The sequence below is a fragment of the Hypomesus transpacificus genome, chromosome 14 (assembly GCF_021917145.1).
Source record: "Hypomesus transpacificus isolate Combined female chromosome 14, fHypTra1, whole genome shotgun sequence".
Lineage (NCBI taxonomy): Eukaryota > Metazoa > Chordata > Actinopteri > Osmeriformes > Osmeridae > Hypomesus > Hypomesus transpacificus.
Genome location: NC_061073.1, coordinates 10,580,413 through 10,606,205, shown reverse-complemented (window position 1 = coordinate 10,606,205; position 25,793 = coordinate 10,580,413). Strand labels below are relative to the sequence as shown.

The 25,793-nt window shown below is 46.8% G+C and overlaps 2 protein-coding genes across 4 annotated transcripts in view; one reads left to right on the top strand and one right to left on the bottom strand.

Moving 5' to 3' along the window:
- The window catches only part of immp2l (inner mitochondrial membrane peptidase subunit 2), a 74,912-nt gene extending 49,119 nt beyond the window's left edge, over positions 1 to 25,793 (top strand). The window contains exons 4-6 of one of the 2 annotated variants that reach the window (XM_047034743.1): positions 17,015 to 17,080; positions 19,983 to 20,085; positions 25,249 to 25,793. In XM_047034743.1, coding sequence (XP_046890699.1) covers positions 17,015 to 17,080; positions 19,983 to 20,085; positions 25,249 to 25,389 — 310 coding nt within the window. In that variant the 3' untranslated portion in view covers positions 25,390 to 25,793. The remainder of the gene's footprint in view (positions 1 to 17,014; positions 17,081 to 19,982; positions 20,086 to 25,248) is intronic. The other variant, XM_047034745.1, reaches the window with a different exon arrangement.
- On the bottom strand, positions 5,704 to 8,174 carry lrrn3a (leucine rich repeat neuronal 3a). 2 transcript variants are annotated; one of them, XM_047034742.1, is made up of 2 exons: positions 7,231 to 8,174; positions 5,707 to 6,891 (listed from the first exon to the last, which is right to left on the bottom strand). In XM_047034742.1, the coding sequence occupies exons 1-2, from the start codon at positions 8,154 to 8,156 to the stop codon at positions 6,057 to 6,059; spliced, it is 1,761 nt and encodes a 586-aa protein (XP_046890698.1). In that variant the 5' UTR covers positions 8,157 to 8,174; the 3' UTR covers positions 5,707 to 6,056. The 2 variants fall into 2 exon arrangements, with proteins under 2 accessions (XP_046890697.1, XP_046890698.1); XM_047034741.1 differs by having other exon boundaries at positions 5,704 to 8,174.

Genomic DNA, 25,793 nt, shown 5'->3' with positions numbered 1-25,793 from the left:
CACACACACACACAGACACACAGACACACACAGACACACACACACAGAGGGACACCCATTTGCGCATTTGCAATTCAAAACATTTAAATACCCAATTAGTGCTAAATGCAATTATTGTCATTAGGATTGGTGTGGCCTGTGTTTTTTTGCTGTGATCTGTCCTAATTTGGTGGATTTGTCTTATCTGAGGTTTAGGAGAGCCAGCTGGTGAGAGGGGGTGATGAGGACGGGAGGAGAGGGAAAAACAGAGAGAGGACGCGGGGTAGATGAACATCAAACAGTCGACAGCACAGCCAATGCCTTTTGTACTTGACTAGATTAGAGGAGGATAATGGAGTCAGGCTGTATGAAGCTGATCAGATGGGTGCATGTCCTGCAGACAGGCAGAAGAGAGGAGGTGCTGATCAGATGGGTGCATGACCTGCAGACAGGCAGAAGAGAGGAGGTGCTGATCAGATGGGTGCATGTCCTGCAGACAGGCAGAAGAGAGGATGTACAGTCTAGTCCAGTTACTGAGGGAAGATGTTTGAAACAGACTTGGTTCAGATAGTAGCAGCAGAACTGCAGATGCTGTGATGTGCATCCATGATTAGATTCAAGCACTCTACAAGCATGGGAACCCATTTCCCATATGACCTCCAGCTCTGAAAGCACGACCAGGATGCATGCTAAAAAAAGACTTCAAGCAGAAAAATCTGTGCATTTATTACATATTTGGGACAGTGTTTACCCAATACTGTCGGCACTAAAAAACATCTATGAATAGCCTCTCTTAAAAGCCTGGCTTATGACCAAAAAGCTGCCCTTACAAAAACAGCCTGTAGACTCATGACTCAAGGAGTTTTCAGAGCTAGCGTAAACGTGTTTGCTTTAGCTAGAACCGACGCCCGAAGGACTGCAGAACCTCACTAACAAGTTAGGATGAAGTCAACTTATCGTCATGAATGACCTGTACACAGAGATCAGACTAAAAAGATGGCGATCAATAATGGTTTGACGTAGCATCCAAGTGATTTCCTGTAACTCGTATTATGTGGGCTTGACGACACCATTGGCTCTATAGTAATGAGTACCTCGATCCGTGTGTTTGGTGGGATGGGACCCCCCCCCCCCTTCCCCCGACAAGCCTGCCTTCATTTCCTCTAATCTGCCTCTCAACTCGGCTCACAGCTATAATCACAGCGCTAGGAGGAAGCTTCCGTTTAAATGAACCAGCTTACCGGGTCATTAGAAGAAGGTAAATTATTCATTATGGAATGTGTAATCATAGAGAAGCCTTTGGTGGTGTCGCCGTGAATGCCACGGCGCAGTTGAGGAACTCAGAAGCCTCCTCTGAGACCAGGCCACACCCAGGGACGCTGGCCACGCCCAGGGACGCTGAGATCAGGCCACGCCCAGGGACGCTGGCCACGCCCAGGGACGCTGGCCACGCCCAGGGACGCTGGGCGTGAGTGGTCCTGAGAGGCGAGTGAGTGTTGGGGAATATCAGGGTGATGAACTCCCAACTCTCCCTGTAGCTTCACGTGTGTGGCTCTTGAAGCGAGCATGTGGTCAGAAAGGCTAATTAAAAAGGTTGACAGAAAATGATTGAATACTGTTTTATAGATCTGAATTTCTGCAATTTTCCAGACTGGTACAGTTTATAGAGTCATTCAAATTTAATAGTAAAACTGTGTTCATTTAACAGACTCTTTTATTGTAAGCGACTTACACCTCTCGATCTCCAGTCAGTCGCTCCACCACTGAGCTGCCACCCTCTCCTGTGGCCAAACCCGGCCTCATTACAGATCTCACCAGACTATACATGCTACAGAACCGCATAAATTCACTGCAATCCATTAAACGTTCCTTGGCCATGTATGAAGTAATCCTTCACAGCATAAAGAGGCTGCAATCATCTTTGATGACTGTGATAGATAAAAACGAAACTCTGGCACCATCCCTGCTGGCAGAGGAGCAGTGGAGGAGCCTGGCCTCGGTCTCTGCCCGTAGTGTCTTATTGATGTGGTTTTGCAGTGAGTGCTCGGGGGCTCTTCCCTCTCTTACAACTCCAGGCTGACACATGGAAGCTGCCGTGTCTCTGCTCTTCTTTCATCGGTACAGAAGTCAATGGCAGCGTGGCGCTCTGCTGTTTCCTGCGTCCTGGTGGAGGGCTGCCAAGGCACTTCCTCGGCATGGCTGCTTGTCACCCCTCACAACCTCCCTGGCTGCTGCAGCAGCCGCTAAGACTGCATTAGCAGCCGGTAAGACTGCAGGACCCTGACGTAGCGCAGCCTCTCTGTGGGGGTCCATCGTGTCAGCCCCCTGCAGCTCTGGAAAGAGAACCCTGGGAGATTCTAGAACATCTAGTAGCAGTGTATCTTGGGAAGGGGAGGTTTGGGATTGGAGGATTACAGTGAACCCACACATACACACCTACACACATACACACATTCACACATACACACACACATGTATTATAATAAGCAGTACTTTGGGGGGCATGTTTGGGGCAATACTGAATGATGAAATCACACAAATCCTTGATATGGGATTACACTGTCACCTGAGTTGTTTTAACTTAATGGGCCTTTGAATAGAGACATCATCACTTACAGCCCTAGGGTGCAGTTAGCTGAGGGTTAGATACATGTGAATCTTTCTATTTTTATTTACTCCAATCCACAAAGAGCAGCTCTGGCCTAAATGCAAAATGTGCGTAATGAGGTAATAATTCAGAAGCAGAGCATTTTTGCAGCGCTTAGGGGAACTTTTCATTCTCTTTTTGTAGTATAGATTTTCTTGTTGTTTCATGTGGTAAATGACGGCAGAGGAATTGTCCCAGGGGAAACATCGTAATAGGAGTTATTTGTCAACTTTAATCAGAGGTCATTAGATTGTGTATTTTGTGCAAAATCCCAATGGACCACACGGCAGGTACAATACAAGGACCATGAAACAATATAAAAGTCTATTAACATTTCCTTATGTGCTGATGTTGTATTTGGCCCATGGGGGTATGTTTTTATCAGAGGCTCATAATAGGTAGATGCATTACCTTTCTCTCGTATTCTTTCCCCCTTGATATGTCTCCTGTCTTGGACAGTCTAGGCCTCCATCACAACTCTGAACCCAATCACAGCGCAGACTCTCCCTCTCTGACCTGCACCATACTCTTCTTATCATCTTTACAACACAGTGCACTGCACCCCCCCCCTCTCTCTCTCTCTCTCTCTCTCTCTCTCTCCCTATGTCTCCCTATGTCTCTCCCTCCCTCATTCTCTCCCTCTTTCTCTCTCTCTCTCTCTCTCTCTCTCTCCTTTCCTCTTTTTCTTTCTCCTCAAAAGAATAGTACAGATCTATAAAGGGAGAGAAGGGCTTAGATACCTTGCAGCTGGAGGGAATCGGGGGGTGTAGAATGCCTGCATTGTGTGAGCTAACCAGTGGTATCTGTCTGTTCAGGAATATTCTTTAGAATCATATTTTATAATGTAATGAAGCACTGAGTCTATGAAGATGGCTCTCATGATGCTCAAGCAAGTATTAAGGAGACAGTCATACAGTACAGTATATTGGTCTATTTTGTATTTGTTATTCTCAAGTGATTGTGGAAAAGATTTGAATGGAAATAGGACTTCATGTTTGGAATGCTAACCATACTGTAGCTTCCTAAATAATGTTGCCTAGCTGTTTCAAAATCCCTTTGCGACAAAGTCTGTCACTTTAAATGATTGTATTCTAGTTGCAAAATGTGCAAGCAAACAAATACTAACTTTGGAGATCCATGAAAAGAACGACTAATTGGTTTGTATGGAGGAAAACTGTGAGCTAATTTCCACATTCTCCCTGGACCTGGCTATTCAGTTCATCATGTGCTGCCTATTTGCCTTGCACAATACTAATGACAAAGCGCATGGTACATCAGTGAGCAAATGATCAGGAAGTTGATTGTGTGGGTGTACTGAATGTCTGTTAACTGTTTGTTCATATGAGGTGTGTGTGTGTGTGCGTGTGTGGATGTAGACGGTTACTAGTCAACACTGCTGTGATGAAGCACACCACACACACACCCTGAAATGATGTGAACTAGATTCCTTGGCTGCCCTGTGTCTTGTATCTCCGTGTGTGAGAGGTGTACTGTTACGATGCTCCCTGACTCAGCCTGTCTGAAGGAGAACACGTCAAGGGAAAAGCAACCTCGGACTATTTATAACTGATTTATCTTGTTTTCAAACCAGATTTCATGCCCCTAAATAACGCCAAATTAATAACTGAGATCTGAAATTTGCCAATGGCCTTGTATTGGAAAGTGTTTGCATGGGTGAAACATTTATAAGATGTGTCTATTATTATCATTTTGTTTCCCCGAGTGGATTGTATCCTGAGGCAAAGTTTTCTCTTGTCGGGAGGAGCAATGTGTTCAAACTGTGTAGACAGGGGATGATCGAGTCGGTGTGATGACGATGAAGGTCCGGCCTGTTTTCCAGGAAATCCACTCGTTCAAGTGAATCTTGGATCCTGATTACCCAGCAAACACAGGGCACACCACAGGAGGCTATGTCTCTCAGGACGATACCTAACCAGCCATCTTGCCCGGTACCTAAAAATATGACACATCAATAACATCAGCAGGACAGATGTTCAGGGCGTCAGCCGTCATGTGACTGACTTCCAGCACTTTGTCCTCATTTTGTGCTTCATTTGTCTCCCTCCTCTCCCGGTTCGATGGGAAGTGTTTAACAAACGAGCCAAAAAGTTGCTGAGCTGTTCCTGCAACGGCACCCGTGTCTCGCCAGGGTCACGGAGGGAGAGGGAACGTTCCGGCAACACGTTCTTGCTGACCCACTCACTACCTGTGCTCTAATGGGTCATATTTTAGCTGCCTTGGCTGTGACAAATGACCACGCTCTAAAAGCCCTGTCCAAGGTGCTGAAACTCTGTTGATATATGGTTCAGTCCTCTTGATAAATGCCCCCCATCAGTCCGAATGTGAAGCCGATTCATCACCTCAGTGAGGTTTGTGTTAGGAATCCATATTGGATTTTTAATGAAGGAGAATATAATACAATTCTAAGTCAATAGGGTCTCCAATGCCCATGCCCACACACGTACAGTGTTAACGCACGTAAGCACACACACTCACTCACTCACTCACTTACACACTTACACACTCCTTCCACCTGATTGGCCAAACACGTCATCTTGCTTGAGATTGCATTTTGGTAAAAATGTTAAAATGTCCGCCTTCAAGGGCAGCCCCAGTAATTGTGTTTGTCCACTACACACAGTTGTCCTCTTGTATGGTTTAGGCAGTGATATAGAAAGATTTATGGTTTTTGAATTTATGAATTTCTAACATGTATTTTTTTGGGGACAACTGGATTTTACAGCTAGGGCCTAAGTCCTTTTTTGAAAGCAGTACAGTGCCATATTAATCTTTCTACTGCCAAGGTGATTTTCAAACAATATGTCGACTCAATGTGAGAGAAAACATTTCAGTTAAAAGACAGCATCCTTATTTTTTTTTTTATGAAAGTGTATTTGATCATAAAATGTTTAACATCATAGTCCATGTTATTATATACAATTCTAACAAGTTTTTCTCATTTTTATAAACTCTACAAGTAGAATTCTGTTACGTATGGCCCTTTAATGTTACACAGCATGTATATGTTTCCTCGTGACCAACACAGACATCTCCACAAGCGGTTATAAACCGGTTAGGGTTAGGGTTATAAACCACGGTCGAAGAACAGAGACAAAATAGTCTTTGTGCTGTGCTTTATTCCAGTCGCACCGCATAAATGACCAGTAGCCACGTATATCAATTTAGATACTTGTCTGTGAAAGATCTGCTGCAATGACACACATTTTGTATTATAAAATAGTCTTTAGTCTGGTTTTAGCTGGTTACATAGTTATGCATGAACCCTACCGGAACCCACCCTGTCAAATTCACCGATCAGGTGTCCTTTCAAATGTCTCGAAAAGAGGGCACATAAATCAAATGCTTGTGTCCAACTCTCTTCCATGATGTCCTAATCCAGTGCGTTAATTTCCATGACCAAGGTTGTTGCTCACATGGAATGGTCTGGAAAGTCTACGACCGTTGCCCTAACCTTGACACCAGAAACACACAGTCCTGAGAGAGAGGAAGATGAACCTTCATTAGGACCCAGCAGGGACTCAGACTGATCCTCTATCAACTTCCTGTAAAAGAACTGGCTACGCAGAGATGTGTAGATGACAGAACAAGCCACGGCGACCACCACGAAAAGCACAGTGCAGACACTCATCACTATGGTGTCCCAGTTCTCGCTGCTGTCAACAGGGACTTCCAGTCCTTTAGTGGTGACATTGACACAGTCCCTGTAGCCTCCGAGCTGTCTGCTTGTCACCTCCACACACACCCTGTACTGGGTGGAAGGTCTTAAGTGAGCCAGCCGGTACTCTTTCACATCAGAAGGAACCCTGGCGGTAAACGCCATGGAGGGGTGGTTAACGTGGGCAGTCATGTACCACTTTATATTAGAAACGAAACCACCAGGGTTTTTCCAGGACAGTAAAACAGAACGAGGCTGCACGGACTTGGTGTCCAAGCGTAAAGACTGGTTTGAAGGTTTGGGAAAGTATCCGTCCACCACCACCAAGACGGATTTCAGGTCTGCGCCGACAAGATTGTGAGCGACGCAGGTGTACAGGCCCGCTTCATGGGCGCCAGCATCGTAGATGTCAAAGGTCCCCTCTGGGTGCATGTGGTACTTATCAGACACACTGTTGGGCAGCACCCTGAGCCCAGTCGGCGTGACCCAGTAGATTTCGGGCTCCGGTTCTCCAAACGCCCTGCAGTGCAGCGTCACCTGGCCCCCTTTCCTGATGGCCATTCGATCCGGAAGGCTTCCGGACGAGATGAGCGGAAGGCAGATCTCCGTCATCTCCCTGAAGTGCACCTGTCGGACGTGCTGGCCCTGGTACTCTGGGGGCTCGGCACAGAACAGCGAGTCAGGCTCCATGAAACGGACTCCGGTCCTGTTCATGTTGATCCAGCGGACGACGCAGTCGCAGCGGATGGGGTTGCTGTGCATGCTCACCTCCCGCAGGTTGGGCAGGGACTCCACGGCCCTGTGGTGCAAAGCGCTAAGGGCATTGCTGTTCAGCATAAGCGTCTCCAGTCGGGGCAACTTGTAGAAGGCGTCCGGGTGGATGTAGGACAGCTTGGGGTTGTTGGTGGCCTCGATCTTGGTTAGTTCGGGTAAGTTGCTCAGGGCGAAACCGTCGATGCACACCAGCTCCGGCATGCTGTTGACGCCCAGCTCCTTGAGGTGGATCATGTTCGCAAAGTCCCCCTTCTGAATCCGCTCGATCGGGTTCTTGTTTAGATCCAGAAACTTCAGGTTTTCTGCCCGTTTGAGGGCGGCCCGTGGAACCTTTTCAAACAAGTTGTCAAAGAAGGAGATGCTCTCCAAGTTGTCAAGGCCCACCAGAGTGTTGTCCGGGATCTCTGACAGATTCATCCTGGCGAGAACCAAGCTACGGAGGTTGACCAGAGGCTTAAAGTTCATGTCAGATAGCTGTAGAACAGGGTTCTCTCCTATCATGAGGATCTCCAGGGTGCGAAGAGGCTGGAACCACTCCATGTTGATTGCCGTCAGTCGGTTGGAGTTCAGATGCAGGCGTAGAAGTCTCCCTAACCCCTGAAAGGCCCTGGGACTGATGGAGGAGATCCGGTTGTGGTTGATGTAGAACTCCTGGAGGTTGGGCAGGGAAGGGATGCAGCTGTCCGACAGGGTCTGGACGCAGTTCTCCTCCATGTGCAGCGACAGCAGCTGGGGAAGAAGCCCCAGACGGACGCTGCTCAGGGACAAAATGTTGTTCTGGGACAAGTCGATCTCCGTGATGTTGGCCAGGTAATCCAAGGGCTCTTCCACATTGATGATGTTGTTGGTCTGTAACAACAGTACCTGTGTATCGGATGGTAGTTTTCCTGGGAGCGTTGCCAGGCCCAAGTCATTACAGTCCACTGTGGGAGCCTCTGTGTACGTAGAGCTGGGCGAGAACCAGGGTCGTGTCTCACATCGACACAAATCAGGGCAATGAGCATCCTCCTTAGAGGCCAAAACAAAGGCAGTCAGAGCTAGCTCGGCTAACAAACAAACCACAAACGCTGTCTCCTTCATCTTGGCCCCCTATTCCCTTCAGCTAGTAATTGGTCCTTATGGAGTCTGCTGTTAGCACTGTTAACTTCACAAATAAAGGTTCATTTGTTACTGCTGAGAGACAGAGTGGATTTCTGCTGACGCCTGGTCCCTAAAGATTTGGGCCTGTTGTCTTGCCGTCTTTGGCAACCAGGAGCAACCTCTTAATTTAGCCTGTGCCAGGTTGTCATGCAAGCTGGATAGTGAAGGTCACTGTGTCCTTCAGGGAGAGGGTCTGTGGACTTTGGGAAAGAAGAAATGATCTGTCTTCATCTGGAGATGAGTCACTTTGTCTTCCATGGTTATTAGCCACTGTCGGCGCTGTCAATTTTCATCTGGAAAAAGAGATGAGAAAAAGAAAAAAAAACATTCAGTACAAGCTGGGGTTATTGAGAAACACAGGAATATTGGCTTTTAGGAATATTGAGCTCCAATCATGTTCATTTCATCTTATGGCTTTCCCCTCCTTATCAGCGTCATGAGTTATGATTGACTTGACCTTATGTATATTATTTGGCAGGTTTGTGACTAATAATTACACTTGGAGTCATTTAAAATGACTGAAAGGAAAGAGTCTTAGAAAGTGTGTTTGAATTAGTTTGACAGTGCTTCTCATTTTATGCAGTAAAATAAAACTGGCAGCATCCCAGAATGGAACGAGACAAAACGAGTCAGAATAGCAAGTTTAGAAAAGCTAAAACACCAGGCCCCTTCCAGTGTTGCCACAGACCATAATAATCAACAAGCTTGAGACCCAAAGTCTTTACTGAAGAGAACAATCAAGGAATCACGCCACCTCAAGATATTTTTTAATCGCCACAAAAATATCTCTGAAACTCGCTACAGGTGTTTAGTTGTGACTCGATAGCCGTCCTGCCGTCACACAGGCGAAGAGGTTCCTTGTCAGGTGTGCTTGTGTCGACTGCTCATATTGATATTTGTATTAATGTGACCTTGAGGGCAGAAGGTACGGCTGTGTGTTGGATGGTAGATGAAGCTGTCTGCAAGGCTATCAGAGCAGGCTTGTGATGGGTACTGGTTATGACAGGGCCGGCCAACAGCAGCCAGTCAAGATGCACAGGTGGAATCAAGTTGTCAAAAATCATTTTTATTTGTGTTCTCCCTTGTTTTTTTCTTTGCTGTTTTTCCTCTTCAATATCTGTGGTTCAGCTTTAAGACATTCCATCTACACCTCCTTCAATATCTGTGGTCCAGCTTTAAGACATTCCATCTACACCTCCTTCAATATCTGTGGTCCAGCTTTAAGACATTCCATCTACACCTCCTTCAATATCTGTGGTCCAGCTTTAAGACATTCCATCTACACCTCCTTCAATATCTGTGGTCCAGCTTTAAGACATTCCATCTACACCTCCTTCAATATCTGTGGTCCAGCTTTAAGAAATTCCATCTACACCTCCTTCAATATCTGTGGTCCAGCTTTAAGACATTCCATCTACACCTCCTTCAATATCTGTGGTCCAGCTTTAAGACATTCCATCTACACCTCCTTCAATATCTGTGGTCCAGCTTTAAGACATTCCATCTACACCTCCTTCAATATCTGTGGTCCAGCTTTAAGACATTCCATCTACACCTCCTTCAAAAACGAGCAGATGAGCAATTTCTTTTTTTATGTTAAATTGACGGTTGTTATTAGTATGTGTGAGAGTAGGACACTCTCGATGCAGTGCTTGGTATTGCAGTGCTTGGTATTGTTTGCATTCATTATTGCCAGGTCCCCAGTGTTCAGGTTTTTATGTGTAAACCATTAAAACTGGGAGGGGGGATGCATACTCATTGCCCTGGTGGAACTGTGTATGTATGTAAAAGTGTTTTATTCATGGGAATGACAACAATATACAGGATGTATGGAAAAAGAATGTGCATGTTAATGAAGACAAATAGATTGAATGGTAAATACTAAACATGCTTTTCCCTTGGTTTAGTCAACTCCCAAGAGGCTCACACAAGTTAATTTAATTTCTTCTGTTTGCTTTCACAACACTTATGCTCATTTTCCTTTTACTACTTAACGCTGGGACCCAGCAGTGACTTGACTCGCATCTTGTCTGCACACTATTAGATCAAATGGATATTTAAGTGGAAGGTATTTTCAACCAACATGTTGTAAATAAAGTTGATTTATCTGCTGTCATGGGAATGCTGTAGAATGTATGTAGAAACAGTTGGTTATGTTATGTAGCAAAACTTTTAAATCCTGCTTTGCAGTTTAAGTTCAAATGTATCTCTCTTTAGCATCAAGTTTTTGGTTTTTAGCAATACCCATTCTATAATACCTGCTGTACTTTATATGGTTATTTCTGTTTACTTGTGATTTAGCCACAGGAGTTGCAATTTGAGTCTGTATAACTCTAACTCAATGTTGCAGTTGGATATTACAACTTGAAAGCACTAGAATCTGTTGTTGCTGTAATATTTCTTCGCTTTATGGAAAGGTGTTGAAATAGCTTCAGCACCAGAGTAACTTAGACTAAACAAGTATCTGTCTTTTTAAACAACTTGGTTACTCAGGGTCTTAACATGGAAAGTCAGAGTCTATGGTATCAGAAAATGACTCATTGTGTGAAGGAGTGTGGGAAGTCAACCTCCATAGACTAATGGGTTGTAGAAGCTGTCTACCTCTTAGGAGATAGCGTGTTGGGTTCCGTTCACTTCAACCTACACACTGCTACCTCTGCATCTTAACTCTTAAACATAAAAAAAAAAAGGATTTAGTTTATTATTTAGTTTATCTGCGGGTAGTAGTCCTCCTGTAGTCACAGACACACAAGCTAAAGTGGTGAAAATCTGTCAATTTCCGTTCAGTTTAACCCCACAACGGTGCGTGCAGGGGGCACCTTGTCTTAAGTGCTGAATATTGACATTCTCCAAATGGATTAGGAGGGTCCAGTCATGAAATATTTGTGTGTTCATTCTTACGGTGTAACATGGCCGGACCTATGAGAGTCTTTTACGTTCCTCCTCTCCTAATGTGCCAGACGTCTCATAAAGTGGCCCCATTCCACCATGTTTAATTCACCAGCTGAGAGTGAAAAGCAGGCTGTCCCTGCCACGCTCCCAGCCACACAGCGAGCCTGCCTGCCTGCCTGCCTGCCTGCCTGCCTGCTGGCTAGCTGGGTGGGTTGGGTGGAAGTCGTGAAGAATGGGAGATGACACCACTGTCACATTATCCTGGTATTGTGACAAAGCCGAAAGAACCCAACCTTGTCGATTCTGCGAATCGAGCCTAAAGAATCCCTCCGTCTAGGCCGGGGTGCTGGATATAGGACGAGAGCTTGTTTACCAGCGTGACAAACAAAATGGAAGGTGTATATTGTGACCACTTAAGACCTGCTGAGGACAAAGTGATGTTTTATTTGTGCCTTAATGTACCCTGGACAGCTACATTTCTTGCGATGCAATCCCTTTATGAGTGTCCAATGTTCTTCACGTCCTGCTGTGGCTATGAAAGGCTTAAGTGCTGCACTTTGCAGAGGAAACCCTACATGCAGTTACTTCAATGTGGGAAAATATAGCCTTATGTTCCCATCCACAGATGCGTAAATCCAATATATGTAAAAAAAAAAAACTACAAATGTGTCTATATAAGATACAGTACTGTGCAAAACGATTAGGCACAAATACACATTTTTAAAAAGTAAATAAAAAATGCTTCAAGAAATAATCAAATGAAAATAACATTTTCCTCAACATTGCACTTTTATACTGCTGCATAAATACAGACCCCAAAACACCGTACGTAGATTGTTTGTTGTCTCTAACACTTTCCCTAAGACTGGAAAAAGAAGTCTGTCTTTTGGGAACCAGTAGAACCAATAGTCACAGGAACATTGCGCAACTCAGTTGTGAAATACGGCGAGTTTCTGCTTACTACTGCTGCAACATGAACCGGCTGTCAACACCTGTGCTGTGCTGTAGTGTGTTAAGCAGTACAACTCAGAACCGCCTTTACCACCTATATCCCCCAAGAGAATTATCGATTCTCTATCTCTCTCCTTGTATCTCTCTCACTCTCTTCCCTCCCTCTATCTCTCACTCTTCACCTCTCTCTTTTTCTCTTCCCCATCTTTTCTTTCTCATTCTCTCACCACCTATCAGCCTTGTGTCCCATGCTAGTCTTAACTACATAAGAGGTCACGACGTTGGCCTCGTAGGGGTGAGGTAAATGGAGTGAGCTAACTTACCCCCTTCTCCCAGCCCTCCCAATCCACCCCTCATTGATTTACCATTAAATCCGTCTGAGCTAAAACTGTGCTTTCAGCAGGGACCCTACCGTCTTCGTGTTCCCCACAATTGAACCAGCGACACGGCCCCACCACCCACTCACAGGTCCTCTGCCACCCACCCTGCAACCACACAACCTGCATTAGTAATGCCAGCCCGGTGCCTGTCATTAGCATTAGCTGTATGGCTACATTCATTAGCACGGCCCACTGTGTGGCTCACATCCATAATGAAATCTGGAGAGGATCTCTTCCCCCTACATCTGCTCTACGCCGCCTGCAAATAAGCAGCAAGTCAACAATTAATTAGGGATCGATGTTAAGCTGTCAGAACCCTCCGGCTTAGCACCCCGCTCTCGCTCCACCGCGCTCACCGGCTTTTGACTGGTCTGGAAGACGCGCTCCTCCCCTATAGGTAACCATGGCCTCTGTTGATTGATGATGTTCCTGGTGTGCTTATACACCAGGCAGGGTCGTATGCTGGATGTAGGCTACAGAATGGGGGGCACTTGTGCTCGTATTTTTTAGTTAGTTTTTTAGTTAACCTTGAACAATTAAGACTATAATTATGACAGAATGATGCAGAGGTAGCTATGACACGCATTCACAGGGAACTGTTTTAGATGACACATTATTCACAACGTTTTTGTAGAGGAACCTGCATGGTTCTACAGTGCTGAAAAACACACAATCATTCCCAGGTAGGAAGTGCAGAGGCACATATCTGCCATGCAGGGATGAGTTTTCCCCAGTGGATCAAATCAATCTTTGTTTAGCAGCCCTGGAGTCGCGTGTGCTGTGCTATTGGTATTCTCAGCGTTGCGTGTCGACTCGGCCTTTCACAGAGCGTGGATTCGCAGGTAGTATTTTGAAATTCTACTGTAGTTATTGGTCCATGACCAATATGAGCTGCTGTTTCTTCTAAGCGTAAATTGTTGACTGCTTTGTAGTGAAGCACCGTAGGCGAAACGGTCGTCTTTTTAATCAAGACACACTGATTCATCTCATTACATTGCTATCTCCGGCTGAGAGACGCAAAAATGTCATTTTAACCGTGAGAATAGGAAATTGACGTATTAGTTGTTGGACCCTTGAGAAATAATGACAATGCCTCTTTCAAACTCTCCATCGCTGGCGCTGATTGAGCACGATGTTATGCATTTTTGCAGGCAATAAAAAATTGAACGTTTACTGTAGCTTAATTTACCACAGGAACGTGCTGTTATTCCCCCTCGTTGTATTTGACCCCATTGAGAAATGTTGTTAAAGTGCTAAACTGGGTCTGCACTCTAAAGACGCCTCTGTGAGATGTTGTTAATTATGAACAAGACCTAAATACAGTCACAGTGATGAGGAGAGGGAGGGATAGAGGGAGAGGGGGAGGGAGGGAGCGTGTTCTGGTAAATTAGGCAGGCAGTGGTGGGAATATCTATTCCTTTGGTTTAGAGAGACTTCCCTGCATCCCAACCCTACGATGCTCAGCTCCTACTGACCTGTCTGCACTCATCATTACATTCCCAACAGAAAGGAGGATATTACTTTCCTCCCCTGTGTTTGTTCACTGTTGAGTCATACAACAGAACCAGGTGAGACCATGCACAATTTGTCAGCCGTGCTTTCACCAAAGACCTGTAGGAATTATTTTACTTCAGGTAAATTAATTTTTGTAAAACATTTTTTGTATTTTTTTGTTGTCAATCCATTTGTATTTTGTTGGATTTTAATTTTTATCTCAAGGCTACAGGTGGACTGCATACCTTGACAGTTTATTTTCTTTCTCCTCCAAGACAAGTAGTCTTTCTCCCAGTGAAACCTGTAGAGCATTTCTTCAGATAACACTGCCTCTCTTCCTCTCAGGCTACAAACAGCCAGATCTCCCTCAGTAACCCTAACCCTGTCAGTTTCAGAGAGCGACAGCTCATCCCTGAGAGGGACCTGGGAGATGCAAGGCAGCCCTGGCTCTCAGACATCCGCAGCCTTCACCGTTTCATCCAAACCTGCGACAAAATCCCTGTTTTGAACAGCCTTGCCTCGCTCTCAGCCAAGCCTCCCACATTACCGCAGGCTGTGCCTTCTGCTAACTCACACACACACACACACACACAAAGCTGTGCTCAAGGACTACCGCAGTGCCACACTAAAGAATCATCCACGGCCCTCCAACACAGTGCACATGAGTCATAGCCACAGGAACAGACTAGATACCAGAGCTGCCTAACTCTTACCCATGTGTCCCAGCACCCTGACTCCCGGAGCAGCAGGTATTCCTCGCATGGCTGCAGCAGAGCCCCTCAGTCCTGCACCTGTCCGGCCAAACAGCAACACACAGCCTCTCCTGTCCCGTGTTATTTCCAAGAACGTGCGTCTTCTTTCCCCGTTCGCCAAGATACTGAGGACGAGAGAGCGAGATGGAGAGAGCGAGCGAGAGAGAGAGAGGAGAGATGGGTAGCTCTAGCTCCGGTCTTGTTCCACTGCGCGCGCGTGTGTGTGTGAGAGAGAGAGAGAGAGAGAGAGCGCGAGGGAGGCAGAGAGAGAGGGTTGAGGAGGAGGAGGGGGAGGCAGGGAGGTAAAGTGTGACTCCTGGTTGTGTCTGTGCCTGCTAAAGATGCGTGGTGCGGAGCAGTGCAGTGGGGCGGGCGCCTCGCTCAGTCTCTCCCTCCTCTTCTTCAGTGCAGTTTGAGATCAGATCACTCAGCTGATCAACCATCACTCTGTCCCACTGCTGCCTGCCCCTTTGCCATTAATAACTACACACACACACACACATTCACAAACACACGCCCACGCCCACACACACGCACGCATAAAGCCTCCCCTGAGACAGGCCAATCACTGTTCAGCTCCCGGGCTCTGTTCTTGGAGCTGCGGGTGAGTGTGATTGGCTGAGCTGCCTGTCAATCAGTCATGATCCCCTGTATGCTGGAGGCAGAGAGAGAGGTGGGTGGGAGGGAGGGATGGGCAGGGGATGAGCAAGAACAAATGTGTGTGTATACGCAGTGGGAGGAAGGGAGTCATTGTGTGTGTGTGTGTGTGTGGGAGGGGGAGGGAGGGAGGGGGGTCAAAGAGAGGGAGGGAGTCATTGTGTGTGTGTGTGTGGGAGGGGGAGGGAGGGAGGGGGGGTCAAAGAGAGGGAGGGATGGAGTCAGAATGGATGTGGCTTCTTATTAAGACTGGCGTTTGTGTTTGATTCTCCCGGGGTTTGAAGGCAACGTTTAACAAACTGCAGTTTCTCAGGGTCATTATTCAATGCCTTCGTATAAAGGTCCCTCATTTGGCTCGAGTCGTTCCGCCTGCACCCCTCTGTGTGTTTGGCTCTGCTCTCCTGACATCCTGACATCTTTCACAAACCAGTGGATATGAAAGAAGCCCAAGAATTATTATGCCAGTCAAACTATTGATCGTAGCCTCTGAAAAGGAAACGCACAGAAAACCAACACATCTTTACGACACGGCGGTTGATTCACCAGACTATCGTCAATATCAAATTAACATTGTCTCCTGGCAGCAACAAATTGCTACCACTGTCCCTGGCTGGCTGCTAACACACTAGTCTTTTATGTATTCACTCATGAATGAAGTCATTGGCATGACATTTACGACTATGGAATTGATGAAGTGAACGAAGCAGCAGTTCGACGAGGTTTACTGCGAGCATAAAAAGAAGAGTTTCTTCTGGAGTCTTCTGCTGCAGCACGGTTTGAATCACCCCAAGGTGTCTCTGTTCACCTGCTGGGAGGCTTCAGAGATGGAGCGATACAGCAAAGAAAGAAGGGATATAGAACAGGAGAAGAGAAGAAATCCTTATCTTTACCCCTTCGTAATCATACTGCAGTCTTTCCTTCATAGCTAATGAAAATCATCGCTCATCGCAGGGAAAGTACAGTGTTCTGGATAAGCAAAGTGTTGTCGATGGTTTTTTAAGAACGGGGCCATACATAGAGTAGCATGACCTTTTGTTCATCTGCAAAGCTCTAACACACACACACACACCTCACTTCCCCACTCCTGCAGTGACACAATCACCTTATCTCACTTAAAGGAAATGTCTTGAAATCCTGTTGGAAGTGACAAAGCTGAGGAAAGCCCTCTTTAGTTTTGATCGTTTATCATTTACTAATTCCGGGAAATTGACTTATGTGTTGTTGGGCCTGACACCAAGAAATGTAAATGTTTAAATCGTAGAAACCTGGTTCTGTATGTGTGTTGCTTGTTGTTTACGCTACATTGTTTTTCAATGTTTTTTTGCATTGTGTCATATTGAAGGGAACCACTGCAAAAGGACCCTCGTCTCAACGTAACCCTTGCTAGCATAAAAAAGAAGTTAATTACTAAAAACAAACATGAGGTGTTTAAAAGGACCCTGACCCTTAGAAGGAAATAAGTCATTTCATAGTTCATAGAACATACAGCAGCTGCAGATTAACAGAGGGAAACAAACCGATGTTCAGAGAGGGACCAGAACTGACTCATACCCCTTTTAAAGACAGAAGACATTGACGTACAGTCACAAGCCCTTTTACCTGGGTTGGGTTAGGTGAATTCTGTGTTTGCAGTGGCTTGTTATAAGCTGAGAAATGTTTACTGCCCCCACAGGTCCCCCAAGAACCCCCAACAGAAGATTATCAAGCGGGTCATTGCCCTGGAGGGAGACTTCATCAAGTACGTTTACCAAACCCTCCTCCCACAACACCAATCATAACACACACTGTTCTGTAGTCCCTGGTCATGTGTTGGAGCGTGTTAAACCAATGACCTGAGCTAGAACCCTTATAACGTTATTGTTTGCCCTCAGGTCAGAGAGCTGTAGGAACATTGTGCTGAACTTGTCCAACCAGACAGCTTCCTTTCCCCCTGGCCAGTCATACTTGTCCAACCAGCGATGAACAGCCCTCATGAGCTAGCACCGAAACTCAAACCACTTTCGGTTGAGCTAATGCAAAGAAACAAATGAAAAACACATGCGTTCGTATATTTTACGAGCTCATTAATCTGCTTCATTTATGACAGTTGGGAACAGAAGTGGCTAAATACTGTATTTGGCTGACAGGGTCAGTCAGCCCAGATTGTCCTCCTTCAAGGTGACACTGTCACGCTCCGAGCCCCTCTGATGGCTGTCAAGAATTGATTACCATTGTGACGGTTTTATAAGAAAGGGGGCGAGAGAGGGAATTGGCCTCCGATGGCTATTATCTCTGTTCTTTATCAAAGGGCGGGTCGTCCACAAGAGTGCCTTTTGAAGCGTCCAATTTTACAAGGCCGGCTAATGACTGCAGCCAATGTCACTGATGGAAATATGTCAGCACCATAGCAGCTTTGATGACTCTTCTGAAGGTTACTTTTATTTGCGCCTTGATGTGGTGTTCCAGTTCACACTGTCTTGATACGTATCATTAGAAAAGCCGGCACTCAAACCCGATCAGTCAGCATTAAGTCAGCTTATCATGGCAGCGTTATTCCAGAACTTTCAACTGAAGTCAGATACACGCAGAATCACTAAACTAGTTTTTGAAACATTGCCAATCTTTTCGGTTAATATGTGAAATGCGTTCTGAAGAAGTCTCATATTGTACCCTATTGCTGTGAAAGCAAGTCAATGAGGTCAATTGCCAAATACAAGTTTGAGACAAAATCTAAGTATTTATTACAGGTCTGTAAGGTGCAGGTGTCTGATACACTCAAGATGAGCATCTCAGAGGACTGGGCCAAGAATACAGCAATGAAGGGCTGTTAAATAGCTTGAGCAAACAGCATAATGACAGTTCCCATGAAACTGCGGTAGCTCGATGTGTGAGCTCTGAGTCGCTGGGATCTCCCTGCTCTGATTGGACAGTGTGAGCATCAGGCAGAGGCGGGTGTCACATCGCATAACATATTGTCGCCATGTAATTCATCCTGGCAACTATTTGTGATGGGCGCCACTGAACAAATTACAGGTCACCAGCCGGGGAGGGGATGAATAATTAACATGGCTTTGATGGCTTTACTGGCACAGACACTGAAACAAGGCTGGCAGGCTGGTTGGCTGGCTACATGATTGGCTGGCTATATAGCTGGAAAGCTGGTTGGCTATATGACTGGATGGCTGGCAATATGGCTGGTTGGCTATATGGCTGGCTTGCTATATGGCTGGCTATATGGCTGGCTATATGGCTGGCTATATGGCTGGCTGGCCATATGGCTGGCTATATGGCTGGCTATATGGCTGGCTGGCTATATGGCTGGCTATATGGCTGGATGGTTGGCTATATGGCTGTATGGCTGGCTGTATGGTTGGATGGCTGGCTGGATGGCTGGCTGGATGGCTGGCTATATGGCTGGCTATATGACTGGATGGCTGGCTATATGACTGGATGGCTGGCTTTATGGCTGGCTATATGACTGGATGGCTGGCTATATGGCTGGTTGGCTATATGGCTGGCTGGCTATTTGGCTGGCTGTTTTCCTGTGGGACAGCCTGGCATAAATCACATCTAGGGTTTTAATCTAGCAACACACACAGATTGCCTGCCCACTCCCCCCCCCCCCTCCTCCCCCTCCTCCCCCCCTCCTCCCCCTCCTCTCCCTGAGTGTGGGACTCCCAGTGTGCAGTGACAGGCCCTCCTATCAGTCCAGCCTCTCTCAAGACACTACAACTCCAGGAACATGTTTCACAGAGCCCAACACTACAGCAGATCACCACAGAAAAACGATTGAAATATCTAATACCTCCTAACACTCAGTGTGGGCTAATGCTGGTTAGAAACTGCTAATTCATGTCAAAGTGTGCTTTTATATTTATCTGTCGAACAAGGTTAAAGGTCGACACACTGTGTGTAGTTTTATTTATTGGAATAGGAAGGGTAGCAGATTCTAATAAGAACACAGTATCCTATAAAATGTAACGTTTACATTTATAAGTCGCATTTCCCCCATTTTTACACAGTCTTTAATTTTCAAAGGTTCAAAATCATATTTTGTGGCCTCTGCTGCCCTTCGAAAACACTGACTTCGACTGGTTTTGCAGAAGTCAATAAATTCAGCTTCCCAAGCCAAATCAATATTTATGTGCCCAAGGTCTATCCTGGCCCCTTTGGTCTCCCAGAGACCTGCGAGAGCATGGTGAAATTGAATCAGAGACCAAATTCTCATTTAAAGAGTCATTGCGCTCATAATTCACCATGTTCGTCTGATAAGTTGTAAATCATCTCTAGGCCTGGGCCTAGGCATCCAGCCGAACGATAACATGCTGTTCTCCTCACCACGTTGGTGCTGGAGGACTCAATACAGGCTAAAGGATGCAAGTCATCAGTTCAAAAAACTTGGAAGTGTAAGATTGTTTTTTTAACAATATTTTAAATTAAACAACATAATTTTACTATTTGCTGTGTTACTTTAGTTTTTTGATGTGCTATGACTGTGAAAATGAAGGGAAATTATTTACATTTATTCATTTAGCAGAACCATGAAGCTTAATGATTTATTTTTTCAAATTCAAACAATTATATAAACAGTCACTAACCATGTCTCTTTCTCTCTCTTTTCACCTCTCTCTCTCTGTCTCTCTGTCTCCTGCTCCCTCCAGGACTCTTGGCTATAAGAATCGCTATGTGAGGGTTCCTGATGGGCACTTTTGGATAGAGGGAGACCATCATGGCCACAGTCTGGACAGCAACAGCTTTGGACCGGTACGACATCACACAAGGTCCCCCACTAACCACCAGACACACTCACCCTCCCCCAGGACTGAAATGCTCCAACCTTTTGAGAAGTGCAGCTCATTGCATGTTGCCTGTCCAGCTTGGCTATTAGAGCGGCAAACAGACCACCCAAACCCTGGAGGGAGAGCCTTGATAAGTGCCTGTGTGAAATAATTGAAAGACATTCATTGGCAAACAAAACCTGGACTCTGAATAATCAGTGTGCTTATTAAGACCCAGCCCCCTCAGAGGAAACGCTAGCTGTTTTCAACCACATGGTGACACACACAGACCTATCAGAGTCATGGTATCGCTGGGTCTTGCAGCTTTCGCCTGTGCTTGCGTGTGTGTGTGTGTGTGTGTGTGTGTGTGTGTGTGTGTGTGCGTGCATGCGTGTGGGCGCACACTGAACCCTCCTCCTTGTTTCCTGTGTGTTTTCATACGTACCTGCCCCCGTCTTTGTGTCCAGGCTTGTCAGGGAATAACAAAAGTGTCCCAGATCAGGCTGTGGATGAGGGAGTAAGGAACTCTGACTGTCCTATCTGGGTCCTCAGCCTTCCTGACAAAGTCATTTACAACAGTTTCACTGGGGGAGGAAGGAGGCACAAGCAGGGGGCAGAGAATGATCTGTGTCAAATCCCCTGAAAGCAAAAACACTGTGCGACATCTAACTGTTTTATTTGAGCCTCACTGGTTGGTGAAAGGATTTATTTCGGAAGCGATTGAAGTCTGGTTCGCCGGGTTGTAGGGGCTCAACACTTCCAAATGTGAATACAGAGAGTCACTCGTAGTTTCTCAACAATTCCTGTGTTTGGTTTCTTAAAACTGAATGTGTTTTTAGGCACGATGACCAGAGAATACTAAAGGGGAAAGAACGCTGCGCTTAAGAAAACGGTTTCTTTTCCCAGTTCTATTAGTCTGAAGTGTAGACAGACTAGCAAGTGGAAAACAGAAACTCTCAATTTGATCTTTTGGTGGTTTTCCACAGAGCAGGAACTGTAAGCGTGCAGGGCACCATGCATGCAATTTAAATACTCTGAATAAGGCTGGAGCTAGTTATCTTGATATGTGCTTGCTGTACTGTTCATGTTATGTGTGTGCGCCGTTTCCCTTTTAAAAACAGAACAAGAAACTCATTTAGCAGTCCAGCATTGCTCTTTTCAGAGATCAGTCACGAGGACAGCAGCTGGAGATGATTTCTATCCTCAGTTGTACTCTTGGATTCTCTCACTGCACTATTAATGTTTTTTTTTTTCCCCCGACTGAATAAGAATAAAATAAAATATTCAAGAGAAAGAGACGCTTTTTGTGGCCGCCCATTCTCCTCATGATGGTTTTGATGTGAGTATAGGCACCTTCGGAGTGCCTTTGCAGATTTACATTTGAGTAGAAACCAAAGGAAGTCTTGGGAATGTGGACTATTTGAAGTAAAGACCGTCCTTGGACAGCCTGGTGGTTTAGGGAATGTGTTTTAGGAGGAGATGCAACAAAGTGGAAGGAGTGGTCCAATTCTTTGTTGTTTTGACCTCATTCTGAAAGGGTCCACCGAACAGGAAACTTTGCCTTCACAAATCCAAGTCTGTTTCCCTCAAGAAAGTAAATAACCATGCCTCTTAGTGAAGCACTTACCTGCTCTCTCTCTCTATCTCTCTTCCCTGTCTATTCTATCGTCCTGTTTTCTGGGTGGCTCGTTCTCGCTCTTACAGGTGCACATACACACATTAACACAAACTGGCAGTTCCTGTTGCTCCCGAGAGAGAGAAAGTGAGAGAGAGAGAGAGAGTCCACATTGTGTGAGATGAATAAAGGAATCGTTATTTACCCTCTCTCTTTCTATCTCCTCATATTCTCCCACTCTCTCTTGACCCCCCATCCTGCTTTAATGTACGTGTATACAACTCTCCAGCTCTTAGTGCTCCCCTGGGAGATCAGGTGGGGTATGACATGCTGGGGGAGATGCCGTTTCTGAGCTAGCTGTCAGGTTGGATAGCATCGAACAGACACCACAGTCATACCTTCCCCCAAATGTGATTATGTACTTATTGTAGCTTCAAATCTGCTGAATGACAGCAGTGCTGTGCACAGGTCGCTGGGTCCATGGGTGAGGAAACACAATCAAGCACATATAAATGTTGCTTTCATTGTACTGAAACAGTTCACTGATTGAGTATGTTATTTCAGTCCTCTATGGGGGTAGTTGTTCTGTCAGACATGTTTAAAATGTACAAACAATAACAGTACAAATGTAGCATGTAAAAATCTGGCTACAATTAGTCAAACATTTCCTACTGAACCACAGCAATGAGAGATTAAACTGACTGTCAGTTGTCACTCCTTGCTCCCTCCCTGCTCCCTCCCATCCTGCTCCCTCATCCCTCCCTCCCTCCTCGCTCCCTCCTTCCCTGCTCCCTCCCTGCTCCCTCCCATCCTGCTCCCTCCTCCCTCCCTGCTCCCTCCTCCCTCCCTGCTCCCTCCCATCCTGCTCCCTCCTCCCTCCCTCCCTCCTCGCTCCCTCCTCCCTCCCTCCCTGCTCCCTCCTCCCTCCCTGCCCCTCCCTCCCTCCTCGCTCCCTCCTCCCTCCCTCCCTGCTCCCTCCTTCCTCCCTGCTCCCTCCTCCCTCCCTGCTCCCTCCCATCCTGCTCCCTCCTCCCTCCCTCCTCGCTCCCTCCTCCCTCCCTCCCTCTTCGCTCCCTCCTCCCTCCCTCCCTGCTCCCTCCCTCCCTGCTCCCTCCCTCCTCCCTGCCTTCTCCCTTCTCCCTCCCTCCCTGCTCCCTCCCTCCCTGCTCCCTCCCTGCTCCCTCCCTCCCTCCCTGCTCCCTCCCTCCTCCCTCCCTGCTCCCTCCCTCCTCCCTCCCTGCTCCCTCCCTGACTCACACAGCCTTTCCTGTGGCAGGAGGATTGGTATTCAGGAGTCATGTGTCAGTACCCCTGATGTCTACAAGACCTTGGCAGCCATTTCTCTTGTGTGAGGCGGCGGTTAGTTCAGCCTTCCAGGCCCTCTCCCCTCACTTTAGCAGCCTTGAAATGGCATTTGAAGATTTTATTGTGTGTTTACAAACAGCCTGGCTTTGCCTTTGTAAATTCTGCCACACTGGCCGAGCACCGTTTTTATTTATTTAATTTCCACCGGCTGGTGGAAATATGTTCCAGTCATTTTGTTGATGTGTTGAATGATTTTTTTGCCCTGTATACCTTACAACCATGGGTTTTAATTCAACCCCCCCTCCCCCACCTTTGGCACACCCTGAAGCACACATTCAGTCTCTCTCTCCACACACCAGTTCACATCCATGACTTAGCGCCACGTGACACATCCAGCACCCCACTCACAGTGTGCTTGATTGAGCCCGTGCTTCTTTGCCCTGAGCTGACACCCGCAGACAAGTCTGCCAGTCTGGAGGGGCCAGCCTGGGGGGGTCAGCCTGGGGGGGCCAGTCTGGGGGGGCCAGCCTGGGGGGGCCAGCCTGGGGGGGCCAGTCTGGGGGGGGCAGTCTGGGGGGGGCAGTCTGGGGGGGGTCAGTCTGGGGGGGGCAGTCTGGGGTGCCAGTCTGGGGGTGCCAGTCTGGGGGTCAGTCTGGGGGGGGAAGCCTGGGGGGCAGTCTGGGGGGGCAGCCTGGGGGGCAGTCTGAGAGGGCAGCCTGAGGGTCCAGCCTGGGAGGGTCAGTCTGGGGGGGCAGTCTGGGAGGGTCAGTCTGGGGGGGCAGTCTGGGGGGGCCAGTCTGGGGGGGAAGCCTGGGGGGCAGTCTGGGGGGGCAGCCTGGGGGTCAGTCTGAGAGGGCAGCCTGGGGGTCCAGCCTGGGAGGGCCAGTCTGGGGGGGCCAGCCTGGGGGGGGCAGTCTGGGGGGGCCAGCCTGGGGGGCAGTCTGGGGGTGCCAGTCTGGGAGGGTCAGCCTGGGGGCAGTCTGGGGGGGCCAGCCTGGGGGGCAGTCTGGGAGGGTCAGCCTGGGGGGCAGTCTGGGGGGCAGCCTGGGGGGGCCAGTGGGGGTCAGGCTGGGGGGCCACTGGGGGTCAGGCTGGGGGGCCAGTGGGGGTCAGGCTGGGGGGCCAGTGGGGGTGAGTGGTTGTGTGGGGGAGGGGTGTGAGGGGTGAGTAGGAGTTGTGAAGAGGGTTGAAGGTTAAACAACTAAAACAAGATCGGTGTTCACATCCACTTACCCCTGGAAAGCCCAAACACGCTAAACCGTCAACAAAGCCTATAGGAAGATGTAAAGTGTTACCAGCCTACAGGAAGATGTAAAGTGTTACCCAGCCTACAGGAAGATGTAAAGTGTTACCAGCCTATAGGAAGATGTAAAGTGTTACCAGCCTATAGGAAGATGTAAAGTGTTAACAGCCTATAGGAAGATGTAAAGTGTTACCAGCCTACAGGAAGATGTAAAGTGTTACCAGCCTATAGGAAGATGTAAAGTGTTACCAGCCTACAGGAAGATGTAAAGTTTTACCAGCCTACAGGAAGATGTAAACTGTTACCAGCTTATAGGAAGATGTTGTTCCTGCCACTTAAAAACCTCTCCAGTGTTTCCTCTTGTCAGTCAGCTTCAATGTCCTCAAGGAACAAATATCAAACCATGAATACTGTATTCTTGACTTGATTTCTGACAATTGACTGGTTTTATTTTGGTGTGCAGACATGTTTTTTAGTGCTAGCTCTTAAACGAGACAGAGTTCTCCCCCAGGAGACTGGAGGAGTTCAAGATCAAAACGGTGTTTTGTTTTCAACAAGGCCCCAGGCAGGTGGCAAACTGTGGAGGGGAAAAAGTTACTTTCAAGAACAGCAGATTAATTATGCAGCAGTACTTGTTTGTAAGTGCATGCCTTGTGAAAGATGGAAAGATAGAGGAATTATAAATACCATTTGACATTTATCTGGATGTTTTTATGAACACTATGCAAACGGATTTAAAACACTATGAATTGTGTAGAAAAACCAAAAACATTCAGCATTTGGCCTGACGTCATTTGACCCTTTCAATTGGTCTTTTTGTAAATATTTTTGTTGATTTACCAGCACGCATATAATAAAATGCCTTCAGCATAATGTAGTCTATTACATTCTTTACTTACTAAGCAAATAGTTTTTAAAATGGGATTTAACATTGTGTCAAGCCTCGCATTGAATCTTTAGTTGTTTGTCCCGCCTTCTGTCCACAGGTGTCTCTGGGACTGATTCACGGCAAGGCCTCCCACATAATCTGGCCGCCCAATCGGTGGCAGAGGATTGAGCCATCCCTGCCCCCTGAACGAGGGCCGTTACTGAACTGGAACACGACGCCCGAGGAAGATGAGGACTGAGGAAGTGCTGTCTCCTCCCAGCCTGCACAGTGACTATATACTGAGTCACGTCCCCCTGAAATGGAAGATCTGACTCCTGACAGACAGATCATGTCAATAGGACTTCATTGTTTCAGTGGCTCAATAGCCTTTACACAGTATGTCATGTTGAACACCAAGATAATAAGTATATTTGTTGTCGGAATTTCAAAGCAACAAATTGTTTGACCTGCTTTGAAAAACTTGGAACGTGGAGGAAGCCTTTAGTGGGAAACTGGCCTCGATTCAGACCGGAAACATAAATACCCGTCCTATATGTTCTTAGATGGACTTTCTAAGTGAAATTGAAAATGAAAAAGTCAAGTTCATGGAAATGGGTGTTCACAAATCAGTGTGTGTGTAATGGAATGAAAATGTTTGAATTC